Genomic DNA, 22692 nt, shown 5'->3' on the forward strand with positions numbered 1-22692 from the left:
TCTGTCTATAAATCCCTCAGCTTTTTACCAAAACATAGGCGGGGTGTCCACTTTGTTCATTGTTTCAACTGAAGATTGGCCTTTTAATAGAGGACACTACTGAATCTAATTTAGAGATCACCGCTGCACTGTCTCGGACAGCTCTCTGCAGAACAGAGCAGAGCTAAGGCTTGAACAGAGATTCACATCATCAACCATCACTCCATGTTCCAATACTTTCCTCCTGGTTCCCCCTCCTCACTGTAAGGCTCTGTCACAGCCTGTGCTGCAAGTGCCCTTCTTCAGCCTGACCATCAATTACCCAGCAGGCCAATCATGGCAGATGGAGAGTCGGGGTGGTAAACCTCAGCTGACATTCACACAGCCTCTCTCACAAAACCACCTTTGAGCACTCCAAAATGACTAGGCTCAGTTTTGAGTACTTGGCACAATTACGATCATGTGCTTCAAGCCGAGCTGGGATTGTTTTGAGTCAGTCACAGCCACAGGCCGCCACAATCATGCCGGCACAGACAATGGATAAAATGAGAGTGTGGATGCATCTCCCGAAATAAGAAAGAAAACAACTCATCTATCTTCTCTGTAGTCATTATGTTGTTACTGATACAGTAATAAGTGGCATGGATAGGTCACTGTAGCTACAACTGTATTGCAGTTGAGCTACAAAGGACCAAATAACAATTCTGTAGAAAAGGGCGAGGGATGAAACCAGTGACCTTGCACCCGGAGGTCCAACAATTGTGCCACAAGGTTGCCTGTTAAATTCTATGTGTAAATATGAAACGTGTCTAGCTCTATTCAAGAGAAAAAGTGCTCTTTTACCAGTGCATTTACTCCTACATCATGTCAGGTGTTAAGGCAAACAATGTTTCAAAGCCGATTCTGTGTCGTGGTCCAGTTGCAATCTGATGTGACATCATGAGCTATGGAACCCAACAAAAGGATGTGATTTTACTCTAAAGCTTGTGATTACTGTTGCTGGTACTCATTGTGCTCCTTCCATTTCAAACACAGTGTGTCCCTCGCTAATGACTTGTTCCTGATGTGTTCATTCATCCTTATACTTTAGGCAATCTGTTTACCCAATAATTCACTCCATAGCTCACTCATCACACATTGTTCTTCTTCCTGGAAGAAAAGACAGAGATTACTGATCATTGTTACTGCATTGAGGCCATCTGTGACCTATAAATGTTTAGCAGACCCTTCAAGCTCAGACTGTTATCAAGCTAAATTAGCCTACATGCTGGAGGCTGATGACGGTGTAACAGTGCCTGGGAGAGAGGGCTCACGGTGGGTTAACCCTGGGGAGAATATCTCATGATAGGATGTGAGCTGGGTCACCATGGAGATGGAGATGAAAACTCAAATGATGTTTAACGACTATGAACGTAATTTGTACAATTTTCAAGTACCTTATCTTAGCGGATGTGTGTCACTCAAAAGGGCTTTGGTTGGTAGTCAGTGTTTGCCATTCTTTTGTATTCAAATCCATTTCGTTTTTTACAAAAGGGATTTGTTTAACATATTATGACTGGAAATTATATGCCTCTGTTATTGGGTGCTTTATTAATTGATACCCAATTAAGGCAGTTAAATTAGGTCAGTGTCAGGCGTTCAGGCGGACTCGTGAAATGATTCTGACAGACCATACTTTTCTAAACACATTGATTAAATTAAATCCCTTTTTTTTCAGGATGAGTAATGAACTAAACAAAGCCATTCCATTCCCTCTGGGTGTGAGAATCATCTTGCATTAGTTTAAAGTCTGCAAATCATTCAACAGACAGGTTGGTTTACCCATTCAGCTCACTGCTTAGCGCCCCCACAGAGGATCTGCTCCCACAGGGCTGACTGTCAATAGAGGAAAACATAGCCCTGGTACTGAAGCTCCTGTGGCATGCAATGCTGCCCGGCCAGGCCTGGCACACCCACACAGAAACCTATGCACGCCATACACAAACCTGGCAATCTGTTTACCCAAAGCCCTTACACACGTCACATGCCTGCATTAGATATACTACAAAGAAACAGAATGAGTGAAATCAGGAAAATGAGAATGGGCTGTTCCAAGACTGGTTCAAATGCAGATGGTTGAATTCACTACCACGATATGGCGTATGTTAAGAACAGGACGCTTTGGGTTTGTAAATAATCAAATAAAATACCCTCCATCCCTCCTCTGCTGTATGATGTACTGTAGCCTCCAGATAGTCCCTGTGAGACCTTCAAAAATGGTTTCCTCCATCTGTGAAGAGTTGTTGGTGGGCAATGCAAGGCTTTGTTCTTTTTCTATTTTCTCAATACACACTGTACATATTTATGTAAGATTCAGTCCTGTCGCGATCTGTCAGAGATTAGGAAGCTATTTGATGCCAAATGGCTGTGTTTGCACTAGAAATCACCTGAGCAATCAGTTAGCACATCAGCTGAATGATACTGGGTTTTTAATCAGGGTATTTGTGTAGTCATGTCTTTGGGACTGTTAATTGCTCCTTTAAAGTCATTGTGCTGAAATAATTAATTAAGGTTTTAATCCCTCATGCAGACAGGGGATTGTTTTTCTGATACTGCTCATTTTATGTCACAATGAGCAGTTGAAAGCACAGAGGCAAATAGAGAATAGCAGAATTATAGTGGTGGAAAAAGGGATAATTTACAGCAAATCTCAAGGTACAGCTAACACCTTCTTAGCTCTTCAACAACAATTTTGTTCCAATTCCATATTTACATGATCTGAGAAACACTAGTCTTAATTGTGGAACGGTTTGGGGAAATGTATCACTTACAAACTACATGAATGCTGAGCATTTTTTCATTTTACAATAGATTGCTTATGAGAGCGCAATGTGTTGATTAAGGTGCTCAAATGTCAAGTGTTCGAGGCTCGAATTTTATGTGCCATCAGCAAATCAACAAAATCAATGGTGTTGTGGGCTCAAGTGCTTTCTATTCATGAGACCATAAACACTCATACAGCATGGTTGGGTGCTGATGAGGAGTATTGAGGTTGATTTTGCCAAGCCAGGTTGATAAACTACCTTGCTAGTTGGACTCCCTGTACAGTGGGTGAAAGTCAAGCTTCATTATGGCTTGATTTAGTGTGTAGTACATTTTCTTCATACTAGTAGAATGTATAGGTCTCTTAAATCGAATCATCCTAGCGTGGCATGTACAAAAATGACTGTATAAAATATATAATTCAAATACTGAGCTAAATTGTAGGCAAACGCTTAAAAAAACCTGGGAAATAATATTATTTTATACTAGTACAATTCTTAGAGAAAGAGATTTTGTTTAACAAGTAATCATTTTCTTTCTCAAAAAAGGTAGGGGTCAAAATTATTGACACACCTGTTTTTAATACCTTTCAATACCTTGCGAGGTTAATGGCACTGAGCCTTTAATTTATTTTTGGGAGAACACATTGGGAGGGATCTTAGACCATTCCTCCATACAGAATCCTTCCAGATCTTTGATATCCTGTGCTTATGGACTGCCCTCTTCAATTCAAACCACAGGTTTTCATTGAGTTTCAAGTCCGGAGAATGAGATGGCCATTGTAAAATGTTGATTTTGTGGCCAATTAACAATTTCTTTGTGGATTTTGATGTGTGTTTGAGGTTATTGTCTTACTGTAAGATCCACTTGTGGCCAAGTTTCAGCCTCTTGGTAGAGGCAACCAGGTCTTTGGCTAAAGTGCCCTGGTACTGAATAAAGTTAATGATGCTGTTGACCTTAACAAGGGCCCTGGGACCAGTGGAAGAAAATAGCCCCATAACATCAAAGATCCACCATCATATTTTCTAGGAGGTATGGGGTTATTTCCTGCTTATACATTATTATTTTGACGCCAAACCCAAAACAATAAATTAAGACATCAGAATGAGCAATATCAAAACGAACAATGTAAGAGTCCGGATATAAATAAATATGTACATGTACAGTGAGGGAAAAAAGTATTTGATCCCCATCCACGACCCATTTTCAATGCCCTTTCTGAGGGAAGGAGGTTCCCACCCAAGATTTGATGATACATGGCCCCGTCCATCGTCCCTTTGATGCGGTGAAGTTGTCCTGTCCCCTTAGCAGAAAAACACCCCCAAAGCATAATGTTTCCACCTCCATGTTTGACGGTGGGAATGGTGTTCTTGGGGTCATAGGCAGCATTCCTCCTCCTCCAAACACGGCGAGTTGAGTTGATGCCAAATAGCTTGATTTCGGTCTCATCTGACCACAACACTTTCACCCAGTTCTCCTCTGAATCATTCAGATGTTCATTGGCAAACTTCAGACGGCCCTGTATATGTGCTTTCTTGAGCAGGGGGACCTTGCGGGCGCTGCAGGATTTCAGTCCTTCAAAGAGTAGTGTGTTACCAATTGTTTTCTTGGTGACTATGGTCCCAGCTGCCTTGAGATCATTGACAAGATCCTCCCGTGTAGTTCTGGGATGATTCCTCACCGTTCTCATGATCATTGCAACTCCACGAGGTGAGATCTTGCATGAAGCCCCAGGCCGAGGAAGATTGACAGGTCTTTTGTGTTTCTTCCATTTGCGAATAATCGCACCAACTGTTGTCACCTCACCAAGCTGCTTGGCGATGGTCTTGTAGCCCATTCCAGCCTTGTGTAGGTCTACAATCTTGTCCCTGACATCCTTGGAGAGCTCTTTGGTCATGGCCATGGTGGAGAGTTTGGAATCTGATTGATTGCTTCTGTGGACAGGTGTCTTTTATACAGGTAACAAGCTGAGATTAGGAGCACTCCCTTTAAGAGTATAAAAGACATCTGGGAGCCAGAAATCTTTCTGATTGAGAGGGGGTCAAATTCTTATTTCCCTCATTAAAATGCAAATCAATTTATAACATTTTTGACATGCGTTTTTCTGGATTTCTTTGTTGTTATTCTGTCTCTCACTGTTCAAATAAACCTACCATTAAAATTATAGACTGATCATTTCTTTGTCAGTGGGCAAACATACAAAATCAGCAGGGGATCAAATACTTTTTTCCCTCACTGTATGTATGTGAATGGTGTGTATAGACAGTATAGACAGTATATTAATCGAAAAGATGTGTACAGCAGTAGTTATACAGCATGAGCCAATACTAGAATGCAGTATATACATATACAGTGGGTAAAACAGTATGTAAGCATTATTAAAGTGACCAGTGTTCAATGATTCTACGTACATAGGTCAGCAGTCTCTATAGTACCGGGTGGTAGCCAGCTAGTGACAGTGTCTTAAGGTTCAGGGCATCTTTGATGTTATGCTTCCACTGTTCCTGGGGCCATTGTTAAGGTCAACGGCATCATGAACTTTACCCAGTACAGGACATTTTAGCAAAAGACCTGGTTGCCTGTGCTAGGAGGCTGTATCTTGGCCGTGGATCTTCCAGCAAGACAATAACCCGAAGCACACAACAAAATCCATAAATAATTGGTTAATTGGCCACAAAATCAAAATTTTGCAATGGCCATCTCAGTCTCCGGACAGTCTCCGGACTCAAATCTGTGGTTTGAATTGAAGAGGGTAGTCCATAAGTGCAGACGAAGAATATCAAGGATCTGGAAGGATTCCGTATGGAGGAATGGTCTAGGATCCCTCCCAATGTGTTCACAAACTCATAAAACATTTTAGAAAAAGGCTCAGTGACGTTATCCTCGCAAGGTGAGGTATCGAAAGGTATTGAAACCAGGGGTGTCACATTGTTGTATCCATACCTTTTAGAGATTTCTTTCTTTCTCTGAGCATTTCTAGTAGTATAAAATAATATAATTTCCCAATTGTTTTGACAATACAATATAGCTCAGTATTTGAGTTATTGATTTTATACAGTCATTTTTGCTCATCTTTATCAAGGGTTTCAATAATTTCAGACCCCACTGTATGTCTTCATAGTGGACATTAAAACATCACATTATTGTAAAGTAGTGTTTAAAAACATATCTATAACTTCAAATCATCTGTTCACCCCGTCTCGCCTCCCTCTTTGCTATCACAGGTGGTGTGTAAAGTATTTGTCTTCATAGTGGAAAGCATGTTCATGTATAGTTAACAGCATATTAAGTCAACTACATAATGTATAATGATGTAGACCATATCTTCTAAACATCTGCTCTACTCTCTCTCTACTCTTCTAGGTGGTGGGTCAGATCGACAAGCTGACGTCAGACTTTGACTTTGACCTGGAGCCAGATGACTGGACGGTGGCCACAGCAAGCAGCACGTCCAGCAGCGAGAGGGGCCTGGGAGAGGCCTTCAGGCTGGACTTCCTCAACCCCGACGTGCTCTCAGACAGCTGGGAGTTCTGCAGCTATCTGGAGGCCTCAGTCGCTGCAGCAAACGCCGCCCACAAAGCAGCGCCAACGGAGCAGCCCGAGGATGCAGGGCTGGAGCCAGGGGCGGGGCGTGGGTGCATCCCCACCCAGACCCAGACCCCAACCCCGCCCCCCACAACCGCCTCAGCCTACTCCCAAATGAACGGGGGGCTGCCCATCCCTAACGGACCTCTCATAGTCACCCCAGACTCGTCCAGTGCCAGCGAAGAGGCCTCCAGCTCCACGCACAGCCACAAGACCTCCCGCACGTCCGGCACCAGAGAGAGGGTCCGCTTCAGTGACAAGATCCTATACCACGCGTTGTGCTGTGATGATGACGAGGAGGATGAAGAAGAGGGAGAGGAGAAGAAGGGCGGCTGTGCGACCCCAGACACTGACGACAGTGAGCCCAGTCCTAGTCAAGCCGGCTCGCCCACACCGCCGCTCTCCTCCTCAGAGCACTCCGTCCTCCAGAACTGTCTGGACCCTTCTTATGTCTCATTCCCAGTGAACGTGGCAGCGGGGACTCACACGCTGCCCAGAAAGGGTCTTCTCAATCCGGCAAGCTGCCGGAAAAAATTGCTACGGAACAGTAGCACACAGACTGTTTCAGATAAAAGCACCCAAACTGTACTGCCCTATATTCCAGCAAAACAGAAAACAAAGGACCACTGAGAAACAGTAACTTTACAACAACAGAACTAATGAAAAAGAACTGTGTACTATTTAATATTAAATACATAGATCATAGATTAATACACAAATAAATAAATACATATTAATTCCTAAATAAATACATGATATGGGAAATGACTCGACTACCTAAAGTCATTTTGAGGCTCAGGGAAATAAAGGTAAAAGGATAAAGAGAGAAAATAGATATTGAAGGACCAAAAGGCTAGTGCCTGCTAATGTTACGAAATGGACCGAATGGATTCCCTATTTATAATCATTTGCAACACTTATTGAGATTACTAAAGCAATCTTTTTTCTAGGAAGTTGAAATTGTTCTGAAATCGGAAAGTAAGTGTGAAGAGGTAATTTCCCTCCTCGTACACCAGTATAAATCATAAGAAGATATAATGCTTGTTCTTTAAGATGTGGTTAAAAAACACTGCACATTCTGTACACTGAGAATCTGTATAAACATTGTCTTTTTCATCTTCCAATTATTATAAATGTCAAGGGGGTTCCTGGTGTAACAACAGGGAGTGTATCTAGATGCACAAGTCAAGCCTTCTTCTCTCTTTGATGTCATCACTAGTGAGTCAAGGCCCAGAAAAACACGGTTTGACCTGCCCTTGATTTTATTAATCATTTCAATAATTTATCTCTTGGTCTGCTGCTGAGACTGTAGTTGGGGAAAGTAAGGCGAAAAACAGGTATTTTTGTGAAAGGCTGTACTCCAACTCCACATTGTGACATTTCCACTTTATCTATCTGTTCCTCTCTGCAAGGGAGCAAGGTTGTTAGGGGTGACGACTTGAATAGCAGTGCACAAAGCCAAGACGCAAAAGGTTATGTCTCTCCATTCTGAAACCCAGTAGGGATTTGGACTCAATAGAGCAGCATTTTATTCACAGGGATTATGCCAATAGCAGTGCTGATCAATAGGGCTGATGGAGAGAGTGCTGTGAGAGGTCTCTCTGCTGAGCAGGCAGACCCTGCTCCTGGGGGCCCACAACAAAAACTCACAGTTAGACCTCCATCTATTTCCTCTGCTATTAGTGGCAGACATGGACAGACACAGCCTTCAAGAAAGAGATTGGCATTTAAGAAATGTGCGCCAGGACGTAAAAGTGTGGGTGGCAGACATAGAGGAAGAGAGAGATGGAGAGAGAAGGGGGGGGGGGCCAGAGAGAACTTTCCTCTCAGATACAGATCTATTACTGTCAATAGGCCCCCAACTGCCCTGGGCCCCAGGTTACAGTACAGAAGAGAACACGCACATAATCTGGGTTGGACTCTTTCAAGGCCTATCCTTGGCTACACATTCCATGTATTTATCACATATTTTACATCTCAATATCTTTTTGTAAAGGGATGTTGTTAAAACACACATAATGAACACATCTATAATGTTTTCCTACTAAAGACTGATTATTGATCTGTAGGCTGGGGTAAAGGAAGCATAGCCTGAGACAAAAACAAATATTTTGCTCGGTGAAGCACAGCATCTAGGCTGGTCCCCTGCTAGGAGAAACATGGTCATGCCTCTAGTCTCAGCGCTGTGCTGGTGAGCAAGTGAAAGTTGAACTGTAGTTTGCCACACTTAACAGACTGTGAGTAATGCAGCATAATAATCAAAGATAAGGGAAACAATATCATGCTATTTTAAATGGTTACCCATTATAATACACTCTCTGGCAAAAAGTCAATTAAAATAATTATTATATGGCATACAAGTGCCCTCCCTGTATTTGGTGAATCAGCTGAGAATACTTTGAGTGACTGCGAGGTAAGGTCAAAAATGAGCATTTGCATAATGCAATGCAGAAATATTTATCAGTTAGAGTTTGAGTCCAGCAAGAATGCATAGGTATTTTGTCCAAGCTCACACACGTACAGTGATTTTGGTTGTGGGTTTTGGCTGAGAAAAATAGAAGTTTATAGTAGGCCTATGTCTTTACTCTAAACCCAATATCAGCCGATAAGCACTGCACTAAATGAAGGTGATAGCCACAGCATACAGTATAAACACAGCAGTTTCTCCCTATGGGAATCCTCTCCTTGAGGTCAGGATACATTTGAAACCCACTTGGCAACGGGCACAGACATCTTGGTGATGAGTGAGAAATGAAATTAGCCTCTTTAATCGGTGCAACGATCATTTCAAATGTGATGCTGAGAGAAAATGGAGAGGATGGAATCATGTATAAATTATCTAAGCAGCAGGGACGCACTTGTCTTGTGGCACGCTTTCACATTCCGTCTTGCTCTGTTAATCCAGGAAACAGTCTGTGTCTGTCTATGAGAAAGATGCATTGAACAGAGATCAATGGATGACTCCCGCAGCATTGGCTGCCATTTCACTGCTAGATGGAACACCAACAGGTCATCACACTCATTAGCATAAACAAACAAAGCTGGAGCGGTACGCAGAAAAAGCATCAATTAGACCAAAACAAACTAAGCCCTTATTGTGATGCCTATACAGCCCCGGGACATTTCATTTATATGGAGGGAATTTGAACTTCTAGTCTTTTATAAATCATATCCATGATGAAATCACCCCTGGCTGCAAGTATAGCTGTTTGGCACTGGAGCGGAATACATTATCATTGAGGATGAATGCTAGATATTTGGACAAAACATTAGGAATGTTTCTCTTGCCAGTAGGCTCATTATTTATCTGTAATAGGGCATCTCATCGTCCCTGGTCCTCTTTAGGACAAACTGCGGAGGCATCCGAAGGTTAAAGAATGTAAGCACACTGATGCCAATGCTTCCTGGACAAGCAGGTGAGGTTGTTCTGAGGTGATGTTTAATGAATGTGAGGAATTATGGCGATATTGTGCGTGTGTGTGTGTGTGTGTGTGTGTGTGTGTGTGTGTGTGTGTGCACGAGTCACAGGACTTGATTTGACATCACCAGCAGATCAATCTTAGAGCCGGGCAGCACCCTGATCAATGCTCTAATCACTGCCCAGAGGGCACTGTTTCTGTTTCAATGATCACCACAAGGTCACAAATTAGCACTGTTACACTGATGTAAGATAAATCTACTCCATGTTTCACTATGCAAATATTTGACCTGACCATTTTAAGACAATCTGAATAGGATGTGATACTGTAGATCTTAATAATACTAATTTGGTGGGTGCTTATATTTGTCTGATTTCACATGTACAAGTGTGTATTATACACGTGTGAATTGGAAATGTGTATTTTTTTCATATCCCAACTCGCCCTGACACACCCTCAAAAAGTGGGGTCACAGCCAGCAATTATCAACAGTAACCCTGGAGCAATTAGGGTTAAGTACCTTGCTCAAGGGCATATCATGAGATTTTTCACCTTGACAGCTCGGGGATTCAAAAAAGCGACCTTTTGGTTACTGGCCAACAATGCTCTAACTGCTAGGCTACCTTGCCACCCTAGTGAAATTACACACACACACAGATATCTCACACATACACATACACACTTTCTCTCTCTTTAAAGGTCCTTTGAAGAAAATGGATGACAGATCTGTGTTTTCTTTGCTGATTAGTAAGGGTCCATGAAGTGGAGCGCTCAATACAGTCACACTGATTACTATAGATTGGCTAACGGCTGGGGATACTGAGGGTCGATTTGTTTAATCTCTGTGTCATAAATGTCCTGCTGCTTCCAGAACAAACTATTTCTGTTCCCTCTTCCCTCCATCCTCTATCCTCCTCTGCCGCCCACCCATTCCATCTTTGAATTTGGCACTCAGTCACCGCACGACTCACGTTTACCCTCCTCACCAGTGAGAAGAGAATAATGGAGACTGCAATGTTGGTCCAACAAGAACAAAGACATTGCAATGTGTCAGCGAGCAGCCATCAAATTCAGAGCCCCTTAACTATGTCCAATTCATATATCGTTGTATGATATCGCCTACAGTTTGGAGAAAAGCCTTGGAAAGAGTTTGGAACGAGGGAAAGCTTTCAATTTAAGACCTTCTCTTCCTATCAGACAGCTACCCGTGTGGCAGGTCATTTTCCAATATAAAGTGGCCTAGGCCCATATCTTAGAAAATACTACATACTGATCGGATAAGGGCTGCAGTAGCGCATTAAATGGAACCAAGGAAGGGCATTTGGATTGATAACCACGGGCACAGGGTTGGCATACAGAGAGCCCATTTGGGGAGGAACCAGGAGGTGGGGAGGTGGGCATGCGTCTGACAGCCACAATGGGGCACTGGATCCATACATGGAGGGCTCCCTCCAACCAGCCCAGTCAGAGCCTATATGGGGAGGGGGAACTGGACAAGGCCACGGGCTTTCTGAGTGATTAATGAACAGCCATGGAGCAGCCACAGATAAGATTAGACCTTCACAGGTGATGAAGGACATGTGGCGGGGCTGTGGTGGTAGTGGTGGTGGCGATGGGGGGGAGATTACAATTCTACTAAATTGGCACACAATAATTAAAACCATGCCCATAAAAAAAGTATATATACATAGATTTAAATTGTGTCATTTCAGCTCAGTGGTGGAATGGCAGAAAAATTGTTGGCATCGGGGAGTGGAGAGACTGAGCTCTAAAAAAACAATGTGTCCCGACCATGCTTTTCTCAGCCTCATCACTACAGTATGTTGGACCCAGAACCTAAAACCCATCCAACAGAACTTATTCAGATGGACTGCATCAGTAGAGCAGTAGAGCCACAAAACAAAGGACTGAAAAAATACACCTCAGAACCTGAACTATGTAGGTGTTATAACCAGCCATAAAATAATGCAATATAGGTCTACATATATGTGTCAGGACAGTTTTGTGACCATATTATGACATGGTTATGACCGTGTCATAACATGTTATGATGCTAGGTGTCAAGTAAAGTGAGTACCAAAATCAACTGAGTACTCAAAGCAATCACAATATGCATTTCATTTCTACTAGGCACTGACTTTCTTTCTGGATAGTTCATCTGCACGTAATCAATTGATTGTCATGAATATATTTACTGAACCGGTATAATTTATTTCATGTTTGAAAGTTGCTGGTACCTTCTCTGACTGACAATTCCAAAAAATCACATGCAGTGCATTTATGATTCAGAATAAGCAAGTAAGAGAGAAAAGTGGGGAGTCATTTACAGAAGCCATTTCCTGTAGAGAGAGAAAGATGATTGCAACTGATGAACCCCTAGTACCTGCTCAAATTATCCAGCCATACAGATGCATATAAATTATATATTGCATGAAATTGCTAAAAAATCAGGCATAATGTTATATTCAGCAGCCAGGCAACAGTTTCATGACGACATCATGAAAAAACAGTACAACTGCAACAAAGAACAGACACACAGTCCCCATGGAACGTCCTTGACTTTAAATAACAGAGGAGATGGATGAGAAATGGATGACACTCAAACAACTATATGGTGGTCTAGTAATGTGTGCCAGTAACTTCCTGTATTAGGCCTGAATGAGAAAGAGTGGAACCTGGATGACCTAAATACACAGTCAATTTCACTAACAGAAAACCACTACTAAATTAATTTTCAATAGGCCCATGGGAATAGATGACTTCAGAATATAAATGCCCAGACCAGCTAAGTGCAGCAGCAGCTATAGTAAGTGCAGGTAGGCAACTCTAATTCTGACAAAGCACTGTAGAATTCTAAGACGACGCAGGCAGCAGTTCTTTCCTGGGAGCTCTGCTTTGGCAGACTGTCAGCATTTTCATGGCATTTACAGGTAAAGGCCAGGAGGGCAGAGCGTTGCTGACAGTTTAGTAAGACCAGCAAACAAGAGTTAAATGATGATGAAGACAGATGCTATGTACAATGCACTCCCCTAGTGGCCCTTATGTTCACCTCGAAGGAGAGGGCTTTCCCCATCTCTTACTTCAAATGTTTTCCTGTACACCCCTGTCTGTCCCTCTCTATAGTACATCATTTACTTTACTGCCTCCTCACATTTTAATGTGTCCTCCATTCCAGCTCTAGAGGCCATCGTTGAGGTCTTCATCAAACATAAAGTGATCGACAGGGGGCCAAGGACAGGTAAGAGTCACTCGAACAGGGCTATGACCGAGGAGGAGAGGGTGAGATAGAAAGAAGGGTGATGGTATAGCTGAGTGTTCTGCACTAGCAGATCTTACAGGGAGATTAATGATTGTTGTATGGATTTGCCTCGCTCTTCATTGATACACACAGAGACAAGGCTGGGCTCCAATGAGAATCTCCCTGAAATAACCAATGATTGCAATAATTACTGCCAAACTGGGGAGCCACCATCAGTGCCCCCTTCCATTCTATTCACCTCTTCTGCTCTTTTCCTATCTAATTAATGCAGTTCTTTATTGGTGTAATTTGGTGGTTTTAGACATTTCTCCTGGATTCAGGGAGTGAAGCAGGTCACCAGCCTGACAGGGGTTCCTGTGTGTTGTGTTGTTGCTGCTGTGCATCGCCAATACATCAGAGCAGTGATTATTCTCAAATGAGAGCAATTAGTCAAATGTCAGGTTCCGGCTCGCACTCTCTGGGGGGCTTGCTGACAAAGTCGCTCAGAGGTATGTCTAAAGATTAATAGCTGTGGGATTTCATTAAGTAATCTTGCTTCAATAGAACGGGACGAATAAACAAATAAATAATGTATCCTAAGTTTCTTTCATAATTAGCCACTGAGCACCGGTGACATTTGAACACTCAGAGGCATCGACCTATCCTGAGTCTGCAGCCAGACAATACTGATACACCCATATACCCGTCTAGTTCAGGGTTGTAGTGACATGCTAATAGTATCATAAAATACACTATAAAATGCCCCTGATTTTAATATGATCAACATGGTCTCCACTCCCAGCACTGTACTATAATGCTTTACCCTGAATGTCACCTTAAGGAAAGGCATTCAGAGAGCAGCTGTAAGTTATGGCGTTTTGGCACCCTTTCAAAAGTGTGTTCTAGTGAATTGGTCAATCAATGCTCTCTTTTGCTTGTGTCGTCGCTCAGTGCGGCGCCCCGGCATCAGCCTCAGCCTGAGCCTGATGCACCTATAAAACCTATAAAACACAGCAGTTAAATTGCTCTGTGGGTCTGGGTAGGCCTGGTGTTTGGCATCAAGCCCTCTGCCACCCTCAGTGTTAGGCCAGTGGGTTTAAGAGCATGTCAGGTGTAAATCTGGAGGCTGACTGACTGATCTCCCATGTCTCCAGCTAGGATTTACCACCTGCACAGAGAGAGGCAGTGAGAGGTCAACCTCACTAAATGCCAAGCAACACGGAGTGATTAGATCAATAATTGTTTTACACGCAATAGACACTTAACAATCATACATTGATCATTCAGACAAGACTTACATTACATCATTCCTTCTAATTCTACATAAGTCCATATGTAGTGGTTTTAAAACCGAAGCAAAGTGTTCCTGACACTGTGGAACATTCACTTTGGGTAATGGTGTACTGTGCCATTTAAAGCTTTATTCCTCTGTGAATGTGTCACAAAACTGGCACTGGCAGTTTGTGGGAAGAAAGGGGAATATTTAAGGCAGAGTGTCTACCACATATACAAATAAAGTAGGAGAAAAGACCAAAGGCGAGCTGTCAGAGTGTGAGGCTGAAGAAACTGCAAGGTCAACAGCAACACCACAAAAACAAAAACATAGCTTGCACTAAAACTCTCCTAAAGTGCTTCACTGCAAGGATAAAGACTATAGACTAACATCAAATCACAAAATGAATGAAGACTGGCAGCACTTTTAGGCAGAGTAAAATTCAATTAGCCTTTTTTGTGTCTCCCCAGCTAGCACATTTGGCTCCTTGGAAGTTGTGGGAACGTACGTTTTTGGTTTCTCATTGGTTCTGGGAATGAGGCCATAAGTTTCCTGACTGGTAAAACGTAAAGTTTTTGAAACGTTCTGAGAACGGGAGTGAAAATTTCACCTTTTTAGGTTGCAGGGAGGTTTTGAGAACATTTTACTATGGTTCCCTGAAAGTTGTATTAATTTTCTGAGAATGGAAATTATAGGTTATTTGACGGTAATTAAATAACCTTCTGAGAACATGTTTCAATAAGACTGCTAGCTTAGGTTAACTGTTTTGAACTCCAAGCACAGATAGGACACATGGAAATTAGTTTGCTTTGGTATGAAAAAAAAAATATGTATGCACTCACTAACTGTAAAGTCGCTCTGGATAAGAGCGTCTGCTAAATGACTAAAATGTCAATGTAACCACATTTCTTTTTACAGCATCAGTGAGATTAGACCCTGTGATTTTCTGTTCTCTAATCATGGAATTAGTCCAATGTGCCACCAGGAATGTGCTAGAACGTAAAAAAAAGAAAACTCATACAAAGCTGTTCATTTTTGTCTATTCAAGCAGACCCCATTTCAAAGGAAACAAGCACTCATTAAGATCATGTGTGGCCAATTAGTGGGCGCGGCCAACACACCTGAACACACTTAACAAGATAGAGGATAGAGAGAGTTTTGTTGATGCTGAGAACGTAATGTATAGTTATATATATATTTTAATAACATTCTTAGAATTCTTAGAATTCTTAGAACTATCTTTGAATGTTACACACTTTCTCTTGTTGTTTTTTTTATGGAACGTTTTCTTAATGTTCTGAGAACATCACTTTAAATAGATCAGATACCCACTCCCTCATGATCAGATACCCACTCCTTCATGAGGAAACCTGAAGAAAACATTATGCTGAAGTACAAAAATTCCCACAGAAGAACGTTGTTTCTTAACATTCTCTGAACGTTCTGAGAACATGACTTTAAATAGAACCATGAGGAAACCTGTAGAAAACGTTATGACTAAGTACTGAAATACCCACCAAGAAAAAGATGGTTCTCAGAATGTTATGTGCTAGCTGGGTATGCTGCACCATTCCCAGAATGCTGTGGGAAGGTTGTATGCAAAATAACTATAGGACAACCATGCTCTCACCAAACTCTAAGAAACATATGGTTCTTAGAATGTTATGCGCTAGCTGGGTCTAATTCATAAGGTTCTCACCATGATGTTCTGACCTGGGTTTAATGCCAAATAATCTGTTTCCTCAAAATACTAATATACTCTACAATATATCTTAGCCTAGCTGTCCTGTGTTCATTTTTACATGCTGTAAAATGCTCTCCTAAGTTATCACTGTTCATTTCAGGCCTGTCTCTTTGAAGCAGTTCTGTGTATCATGTTCTCTTTTCTCTCCTATCAAAATTAATGGATTATGATTATAGGGAACAGGAACAGGAAATGGATAGTAATATATTCTACATCCTTCGCTTCCACTTTCATTTTCTGCTTCCTCTACCTTTTTAGTGTCAGTGGCTCATGTACCTATTTCCCTCATTCATCCCCTCACCCTGACTGGACTGGTGGAGATCCATTCTCAGACCATTACCAACTATTTCCCCAAGGTCCGTTCTGAGGAGCCCCATCACACAGTGTTTTTAGAGAGTGTAGAGAAAGGTACTTGGCAGGCTAGAAGAATACATTTCTGATTAATTAATCCCATTCCTTACTTTAGGTATTAAAAGCCAATGGTCTGTTTAACAACTTTCCGCGACACTAAACGGGCAATTAGTCACAGCCTAATAATTTTTCATACATTTTATGGATATGTCCAGGGCGGGGGGTGCTCCCTGCTCCCTGGAGGGGCATCTCACTACTGACCATCTGGCTTTAGTCCCTGCCGCACCACCCACCGGACCCACCTCCCCCCACCGCAAGATTAAGTCATTTCCTCTTTGCTTCTTGGCCCCACTCCTCAGCAACTTTACCATTAACCGTGTCGTGCTCCATGATCAGATACCCACTCCCTGATAGCCCTCTCCTCTCAGCCTCCCAGCCTAGGCTAGCTGCCTGAATTTGATAGCATGGTGGGGAGACAAATGTGCTGCCTATTTACTCATTGTGCAGTTCAGCCAGAGGCAGAGATGGGATGTGGGGGGAACCATCCTCCTTTCCAACGCTTTTGAAAAAGGCAAGAGGAGATCGATGGAGGCCCGGGCGTAATCAGCTGTGGCACATTGATGAGCACTCTGTGCCAGCTGTTCCAGCTAGGCAGACATTCCATTCCTGGAGAGTAGTGTTATGCAGTGAGCTTTTCTGACATTCATTCAAATGGCAGGGAAATTAAGACCACTTAAATGGAGAGGGCCGCCCACTGCCCAGGTGTAAATAGGATTTCAATAACATTCTCTGTTCTCTGAACAAGCACAGCTGTTCATCTACACTGCCAGCATTGTGACTCCACACAGGCCCAGGGTCAGGTTGTTCCTCACAACATTAATAAAAGAATGAGCGTTATCTCTCTCTCTCTCTCTCTCTCTCTCTCTCTCTCTCTCTCTCTCTCTCTCTCTCTCTCTCTCTCTCTCTCTCTCTCTCTCTCTCTCTCTCTCTCTCTCTCTCGCTCTCTCTCTCTCTCTCTCGCTCTCTCTCTCTGATAATATGTTTTAACACCCACAGAACCACAGGCTATAAATGAAATCAATTAAACATAATTGCACGTCTATGTAGCCTGGTTCCAAAATCCATCTGAGAAATGTAAATCTGCTAAGCATCCTATATTCGAAGCCTCCATGCAAAACATCATTAATGCCCCTTCATCATAATGTGTTTTTTCTCCTCTCTCTCGCTCCTTTTTTTTATCTGATACTCCTAACGTTTGCCGAATGGAGTTTTAGATTAGACATGTTTTTCGCCATTCACGAAGCCATTATCAGTTTGTAAGGGTTGGTGTGACTCACAGCACATCCATTTCCAACCTCCAGCCAATCCGGAGTGGTGTCATCAGTGGAAGTTGATATAATCCTCCGTTGGGTAGCTTGGGTGGACGCCCCATTTTGTCTGCAATCAGCACTTAGTTTCCAAGGGTCAGCAAACACAGCTCTCCATGTTAAATTTTCATGAGCTATTCACTGTCAATAACCAAACTGCCCGAAATCCTCTAAACCAGTCCATGTCATTATGCTAACTAATGAAAAATCAATTTAACATATCAATCAGCCTTGAACAAGCAGGAAAGCACCAGGCTCAGGCCTGGACTATTAACCCCTCAAATGCTGAGGTCACTTCTGAGTGGATCATACAGCTAAGGTCTCATATGTCAACCCCAGCATAGCCCCCCAAGCGACTGTCACTGTGTGGAACTTCATTTAGCCATGACATCATGAGTGAGAGAGGCAGCCGCAGTGGAATCGGTCATTTCTTACAGTGGGTCGTCTATTGCACAATTCATCTCTGGTAACGTCAGTTAGCTAGCATTTCAATCTGCCTTTAGCCCTCCATGTAGTACATCAAATCAAATCAAATGTTATTTGCCACATGCGGCGAATACAACCTTACAGTGAAATGATGACTTACAAGCCCTTAACCAACAATGCAGTTTTAAGAAAAATACGTGTTAAGAAAAAAATAGATAAGTAAAAAAATAGGGAGGCTGTATACAGGAGGTACCGGAACAGAGTCAATGTGCAGGGGCACAGGTTAGTCCAGGTAATTGAGGTAATATGTACATGTGGGTAGAGGTAAAGTGACTATGCATAGATAATAAACAGAGAGTAGCAGCAGCGTAAAAGAGGGGGTGGGGTGGGGTGGGGGGACAATGCAAATAGTCCGGGTAGCCATGATTAGCTGTTCAGGTATGTTAGTAGAGTATGGACAGTCATGTCAGGTGACACAAAGCTACAGAAAGGGATCGAGAAGGCAATATACTGTAATGACTGACACCAACGTATGACACACGTACAGTGCCTTCAGAAAGCATTCATACCTCTTGATTTATTCCACATTTTGTTATATTACAGCCTGAATTCAAAATTAATTAAATATATGTTTTTCTCACTGTTGTGGAAAACTTATCCAAAGAGTAGGCAAAGACTATGAGTATAATAGTAAACCTTTAATCAAGCAATTGCTAGGGAGGTAATAATAATCTGGGAAAGAAGGAGTGGCGTAGGGATGTGGCTAATTTCAATGACAGTAGGCAGTATCGTCTCCCATAGGGCAATCTGGATCCCCAATGAAGGGGGAGACAGTGACGAGATCAGTCAGGTCATTTAAGATCACTACTGTGGTCATGACCATCTGGTTGGGAGGAGATATCGCTGTTTGACACAATCCCCTCACAAAGGCCGTCAGGCATGAGAACAGACAGAAGGACAGCAAATGGAATCCAACCAGCACCAGGAGCAGGGGCGGCCTGTTCAATAGGGCGATATGGGCGACGCACTGCCAAACGGGAAAAGGAAGGGATTTTTTTTCTAATCAATTATATCACGGCAACAGTAGTTATCAGTGTTGTAATCTATACGTCTGATCTGCCACAGTGCCACACTGCCACTAAATGTCGAATCAGGCTAAAGTCGTGCTTCAAATGGCTCCCCCCCCTTTTGGGGCGATTTCAGTCAGGTTGAAAATCGCCCAGAAGTCTGTCATAGACTCCCATGTAAAATCTATTTTTTTCAAATTTCAGAGCCTTCAATACAATCTCAATGGGTGTCTGTGGGCTTGCACTTACGCGCTTTCGTCATACGTTACGTAACCATGAACGTAACTGAGAAAAGAGTGGATTGTTTGAAAGAAGTTCCTTTTTGTCGGCGAACAAATGAAGATAAATTGGCAACGAAACAATTAGGACCTCCCAGACCAAATTTAATAATTCAACAGGTTTCTACTAAAGGCGGAAAGTCCTACACCCGAGGATTTTCCAAAAATTGGTACGAACGAAAAAAGACATTGCCACTCACTCAACTGGATGACGAGGGATACAGGCTAGCTGTCCGCCGCCACAACGATGAGGTTAGTGTTGATAATCACAAGTTTACTGGAGAACCAACTGAGACCAAGTAGAGACTTTGGACAGGGTGGATATGGTGTAATAAAGGCAGTTTATTCAGAGGTAAATATATCTGGAATCGCGTTCACGGACCCGTTCGTCAAACTCTTAGGGAGCTATAAATTAAGCCCCATTACTTACCATATCAGATAAGAGAAATTGCTGCAGCTACATATATTTTACATCCTGGCCCTACATAGTTCACTATTTGCATCACTTACCAAAATATTACATGTGGTCATATATGCTTGGAAAGTGGAGATGCCATAGAACGTCAAAAAAGTAAACATTGCTGGAGACACATTGCCGTTTTGGAGAAGACATCGCGTTTGCTAGCGAAGAGATTTGTTGTGGCAAATGAACTTGGGCTGGGAATTGCCAGGAACCTCACGATAAGATATATGCATCAGCATTGCGAGTCTCATGATTCTATACGTATTGCGATTCGATACTGTGATTTTATTGCGCACCATATGTCTGTTGCAGAGGGATCAGAAAGCCATGAGAACGAGTTTTGATCAGTCATGGAAATAAAAGTGCTGAAAACAAATTGGCTCCCAATGTGAAAAGATTGAGAACAAGCTATGAAGGAACAATAATGGTGTTTTGGTGCAGGTACAGCCAACTAGCGCTAAAATATTGCGATATTGTCAATACAGTATATCGTAAAGTATCACTATGTAACTCGATTTCTTTCACCCCAATCCCTCAAATTAACGGTAAATAACTGAATTGTTTGCCCCACATTTAGCTAAGATGATTAGCTAGCCAGCTAAAATGTTTTATTTAGTTAGCAGTCGCATCTACAATAGTTTACTGTCAATAACATGTCTCCAAAAATGACGTGGTGTCTCCAATTGTGTTGACATTTTACAATTGCAATGCGCATCCATGAGTATCCACTTTCTGTAGCTCAGCTGGTAGAGCATGGTGCTTGTAACGCCAAGGTAGTGGGTTCGATCCCCGGGACCACCCATACACAAAAATGTATGCACGCATGACTGTAAGTCGCTTTGGATAAAAGCGTCTGCTAAATGGCATATTATTATTATTATTATTATTATTATCTGAAGAGAGCCCCGAAACATTGTGTGCAGACATTTTATGCAATAAATGAAGTAGGTTCAATCTAGTAGTTCTGATCTTCTGATTGGTCCTGATGAGTTGGGCGAGGTCACCTCCAGGCTACTGTCACTGTTGCATTGGCTCTGAGTCGGGTTCTCTGTCTTCAAATGTTCAGCCTAAGAGAGGGGATTTTTGTGTGTGTGTGTGTGTGTGTGTGTGTGTTTAACAGTGATGATGTGTGTGTGTGTGTGTGTTTAACAGTGATGATGTGTGTGTGTGTGTGTTTGTGTGTGTGTGTGTCCTCAGAGCAAGAACTCGTGAGTTGGAAGAACTGAGAGGCCTATGGCGTGGGTGTTGTCCTTGGCCACCTGCTGACAAGATAGGACCCTTTTGTCCATTGTTATTGGATAGGAACAGAACTTATAACCAACTCCTGACCTAAATAGATCTTAGCACAACATTTTACTCAACATATCATATTCCATATTCACTATAACAAATATATTGACTACGACATTAGCAAGAACCGCCACATCCTCAGCCGGCTAATCCAGTGTGTGAAGTTTTGCGGAGTGTTTGAGTTAGCTTTGCGAGGCAAAGATGAAACTGAGGGCTCCACCAACCCTGGTAAGCCAACACTTTTGAGATCAGTCAATAAATGCTTCTGGTATTGACTTATATGCTGCCCCTGTCTTCATGTTGTTGCTGGACATATCTTTTTTTAAATGTGTGTAGGTCACCTAAATCATCAGAAAAATTGCCCCTCCTGAGAATTTTTTCAGGAGCCGCCACTGACCAGGAGACACTGCAAAGTGAGCATTCCAAAGTTCGCCATGCTAGTTTTGACCCATTCTTGAGCTCTTAGCCACAGTAGCTACTGCCTTTCTGATAGTAGCAACTGCCTCAGCCAGCCTAGTGGAGGGGTCAGGGATGGAGGTATAGCATTCTTGACCCACCACCGCACAAGTCCCTCCTTTAGATGCTAAGAGAATATCTAGAGCCATTCTATTTTGTAACACCATAGTATGTATAGCCAGGGTTGTGGGTTCAATTCCCACGGGGGGCCAGTATAAAAAAATATGTATTCACTAACTGTAAGTCGCTCTGGATGAGAGCGTCTGCTAAATGACTAAAATGTAAATGTAAATGTAATAGCTACTAATGCAGCAGTCAGCTCTATAGCTTTAGCAGTAGCATTACCCATAATTTCTACTTCTCTAGCCAGTTCTCGAATGGAGTCAAGCACAGTTGTAATACCATAATTGGGAATTAATGCAGAGCCGGCTACAATGGTCCTCCTGTACAAGTGGGAGAAAGGATTTGGGGGTTCTGGGGTATCACAAACAGCAGGAACAACATAGGCAGCATAGCATGGTCCTGACCAGATAATAATAAGCTTTCCCCCTACACACATACATAGTTCCATTTATCGAGGAAGTAGGTTTAGCATACACATTGGTATACTTAAGCTTATAATGTATTCCCAATGACATGTTAGGGTGGAATGTTATATTTTTCAACAACAGGGGTAGGGTAAGATTATTGTAGATGGAAAGATTATACTTACAATGACTTACCCCCAACCGGGGACCGGTTCCATTTGCTATATAACACAAATAACCTGGGGCCGAATAGTCCATGATGATTGGCTGTTTAGGCAGGGAGGTGTGATTAGTCAAATCAAATCCTCTCATATAAAACACCTAATCTTCTACCCGACCAAGCTCTCGACCTGTTAGGTTACCTGCTTTGGTCCACATCAATATTTCGTAAGCATTAAGGGGTATTGCGAGCAGTGGCATAGTCTCG

The 22692-nt window shown here is 42.4% G+C and overlaps 1 protein-coding gene across 1 annotated transcript in view; it reads left to right on the plus strand.

Annotated features, from left to right (window-relative positions):
- Nucleotides 1-6996, plus strand: part of LOC311127941 (inhibitory synaptic factor 1-like) — a gene marked incomplete at both ends in the record, with an annotated part of 61092 nt that extends 54096 nt beyond the window's left edge. Inside the window, one exon of the mRNA XM_084159841.1 lies at nt 6145-6996. Within this exon, the coding sequence (XP_084015967.1) occupies nt 6145-6996 (852 nt within the window). The remainder of the gene's footprint in view (nt 1-6144) is intronic.
- Nucleotides 6997-22692: the final 15696 nt, after the last annotated feature.

Source organism: Coregonus lavaretus (genome assembly GCF_964263955.1).
Source record: "Coregonus lavaretus genome assembly, chromosome: 4".
Taxonomy (NCBI): domain Eukaryota; kingdom Metazoa; phylum Chordata; class Actinopteri; order Salmoniformes; family Salmonidae; genus Coregonus; species Coregonus lavaretus.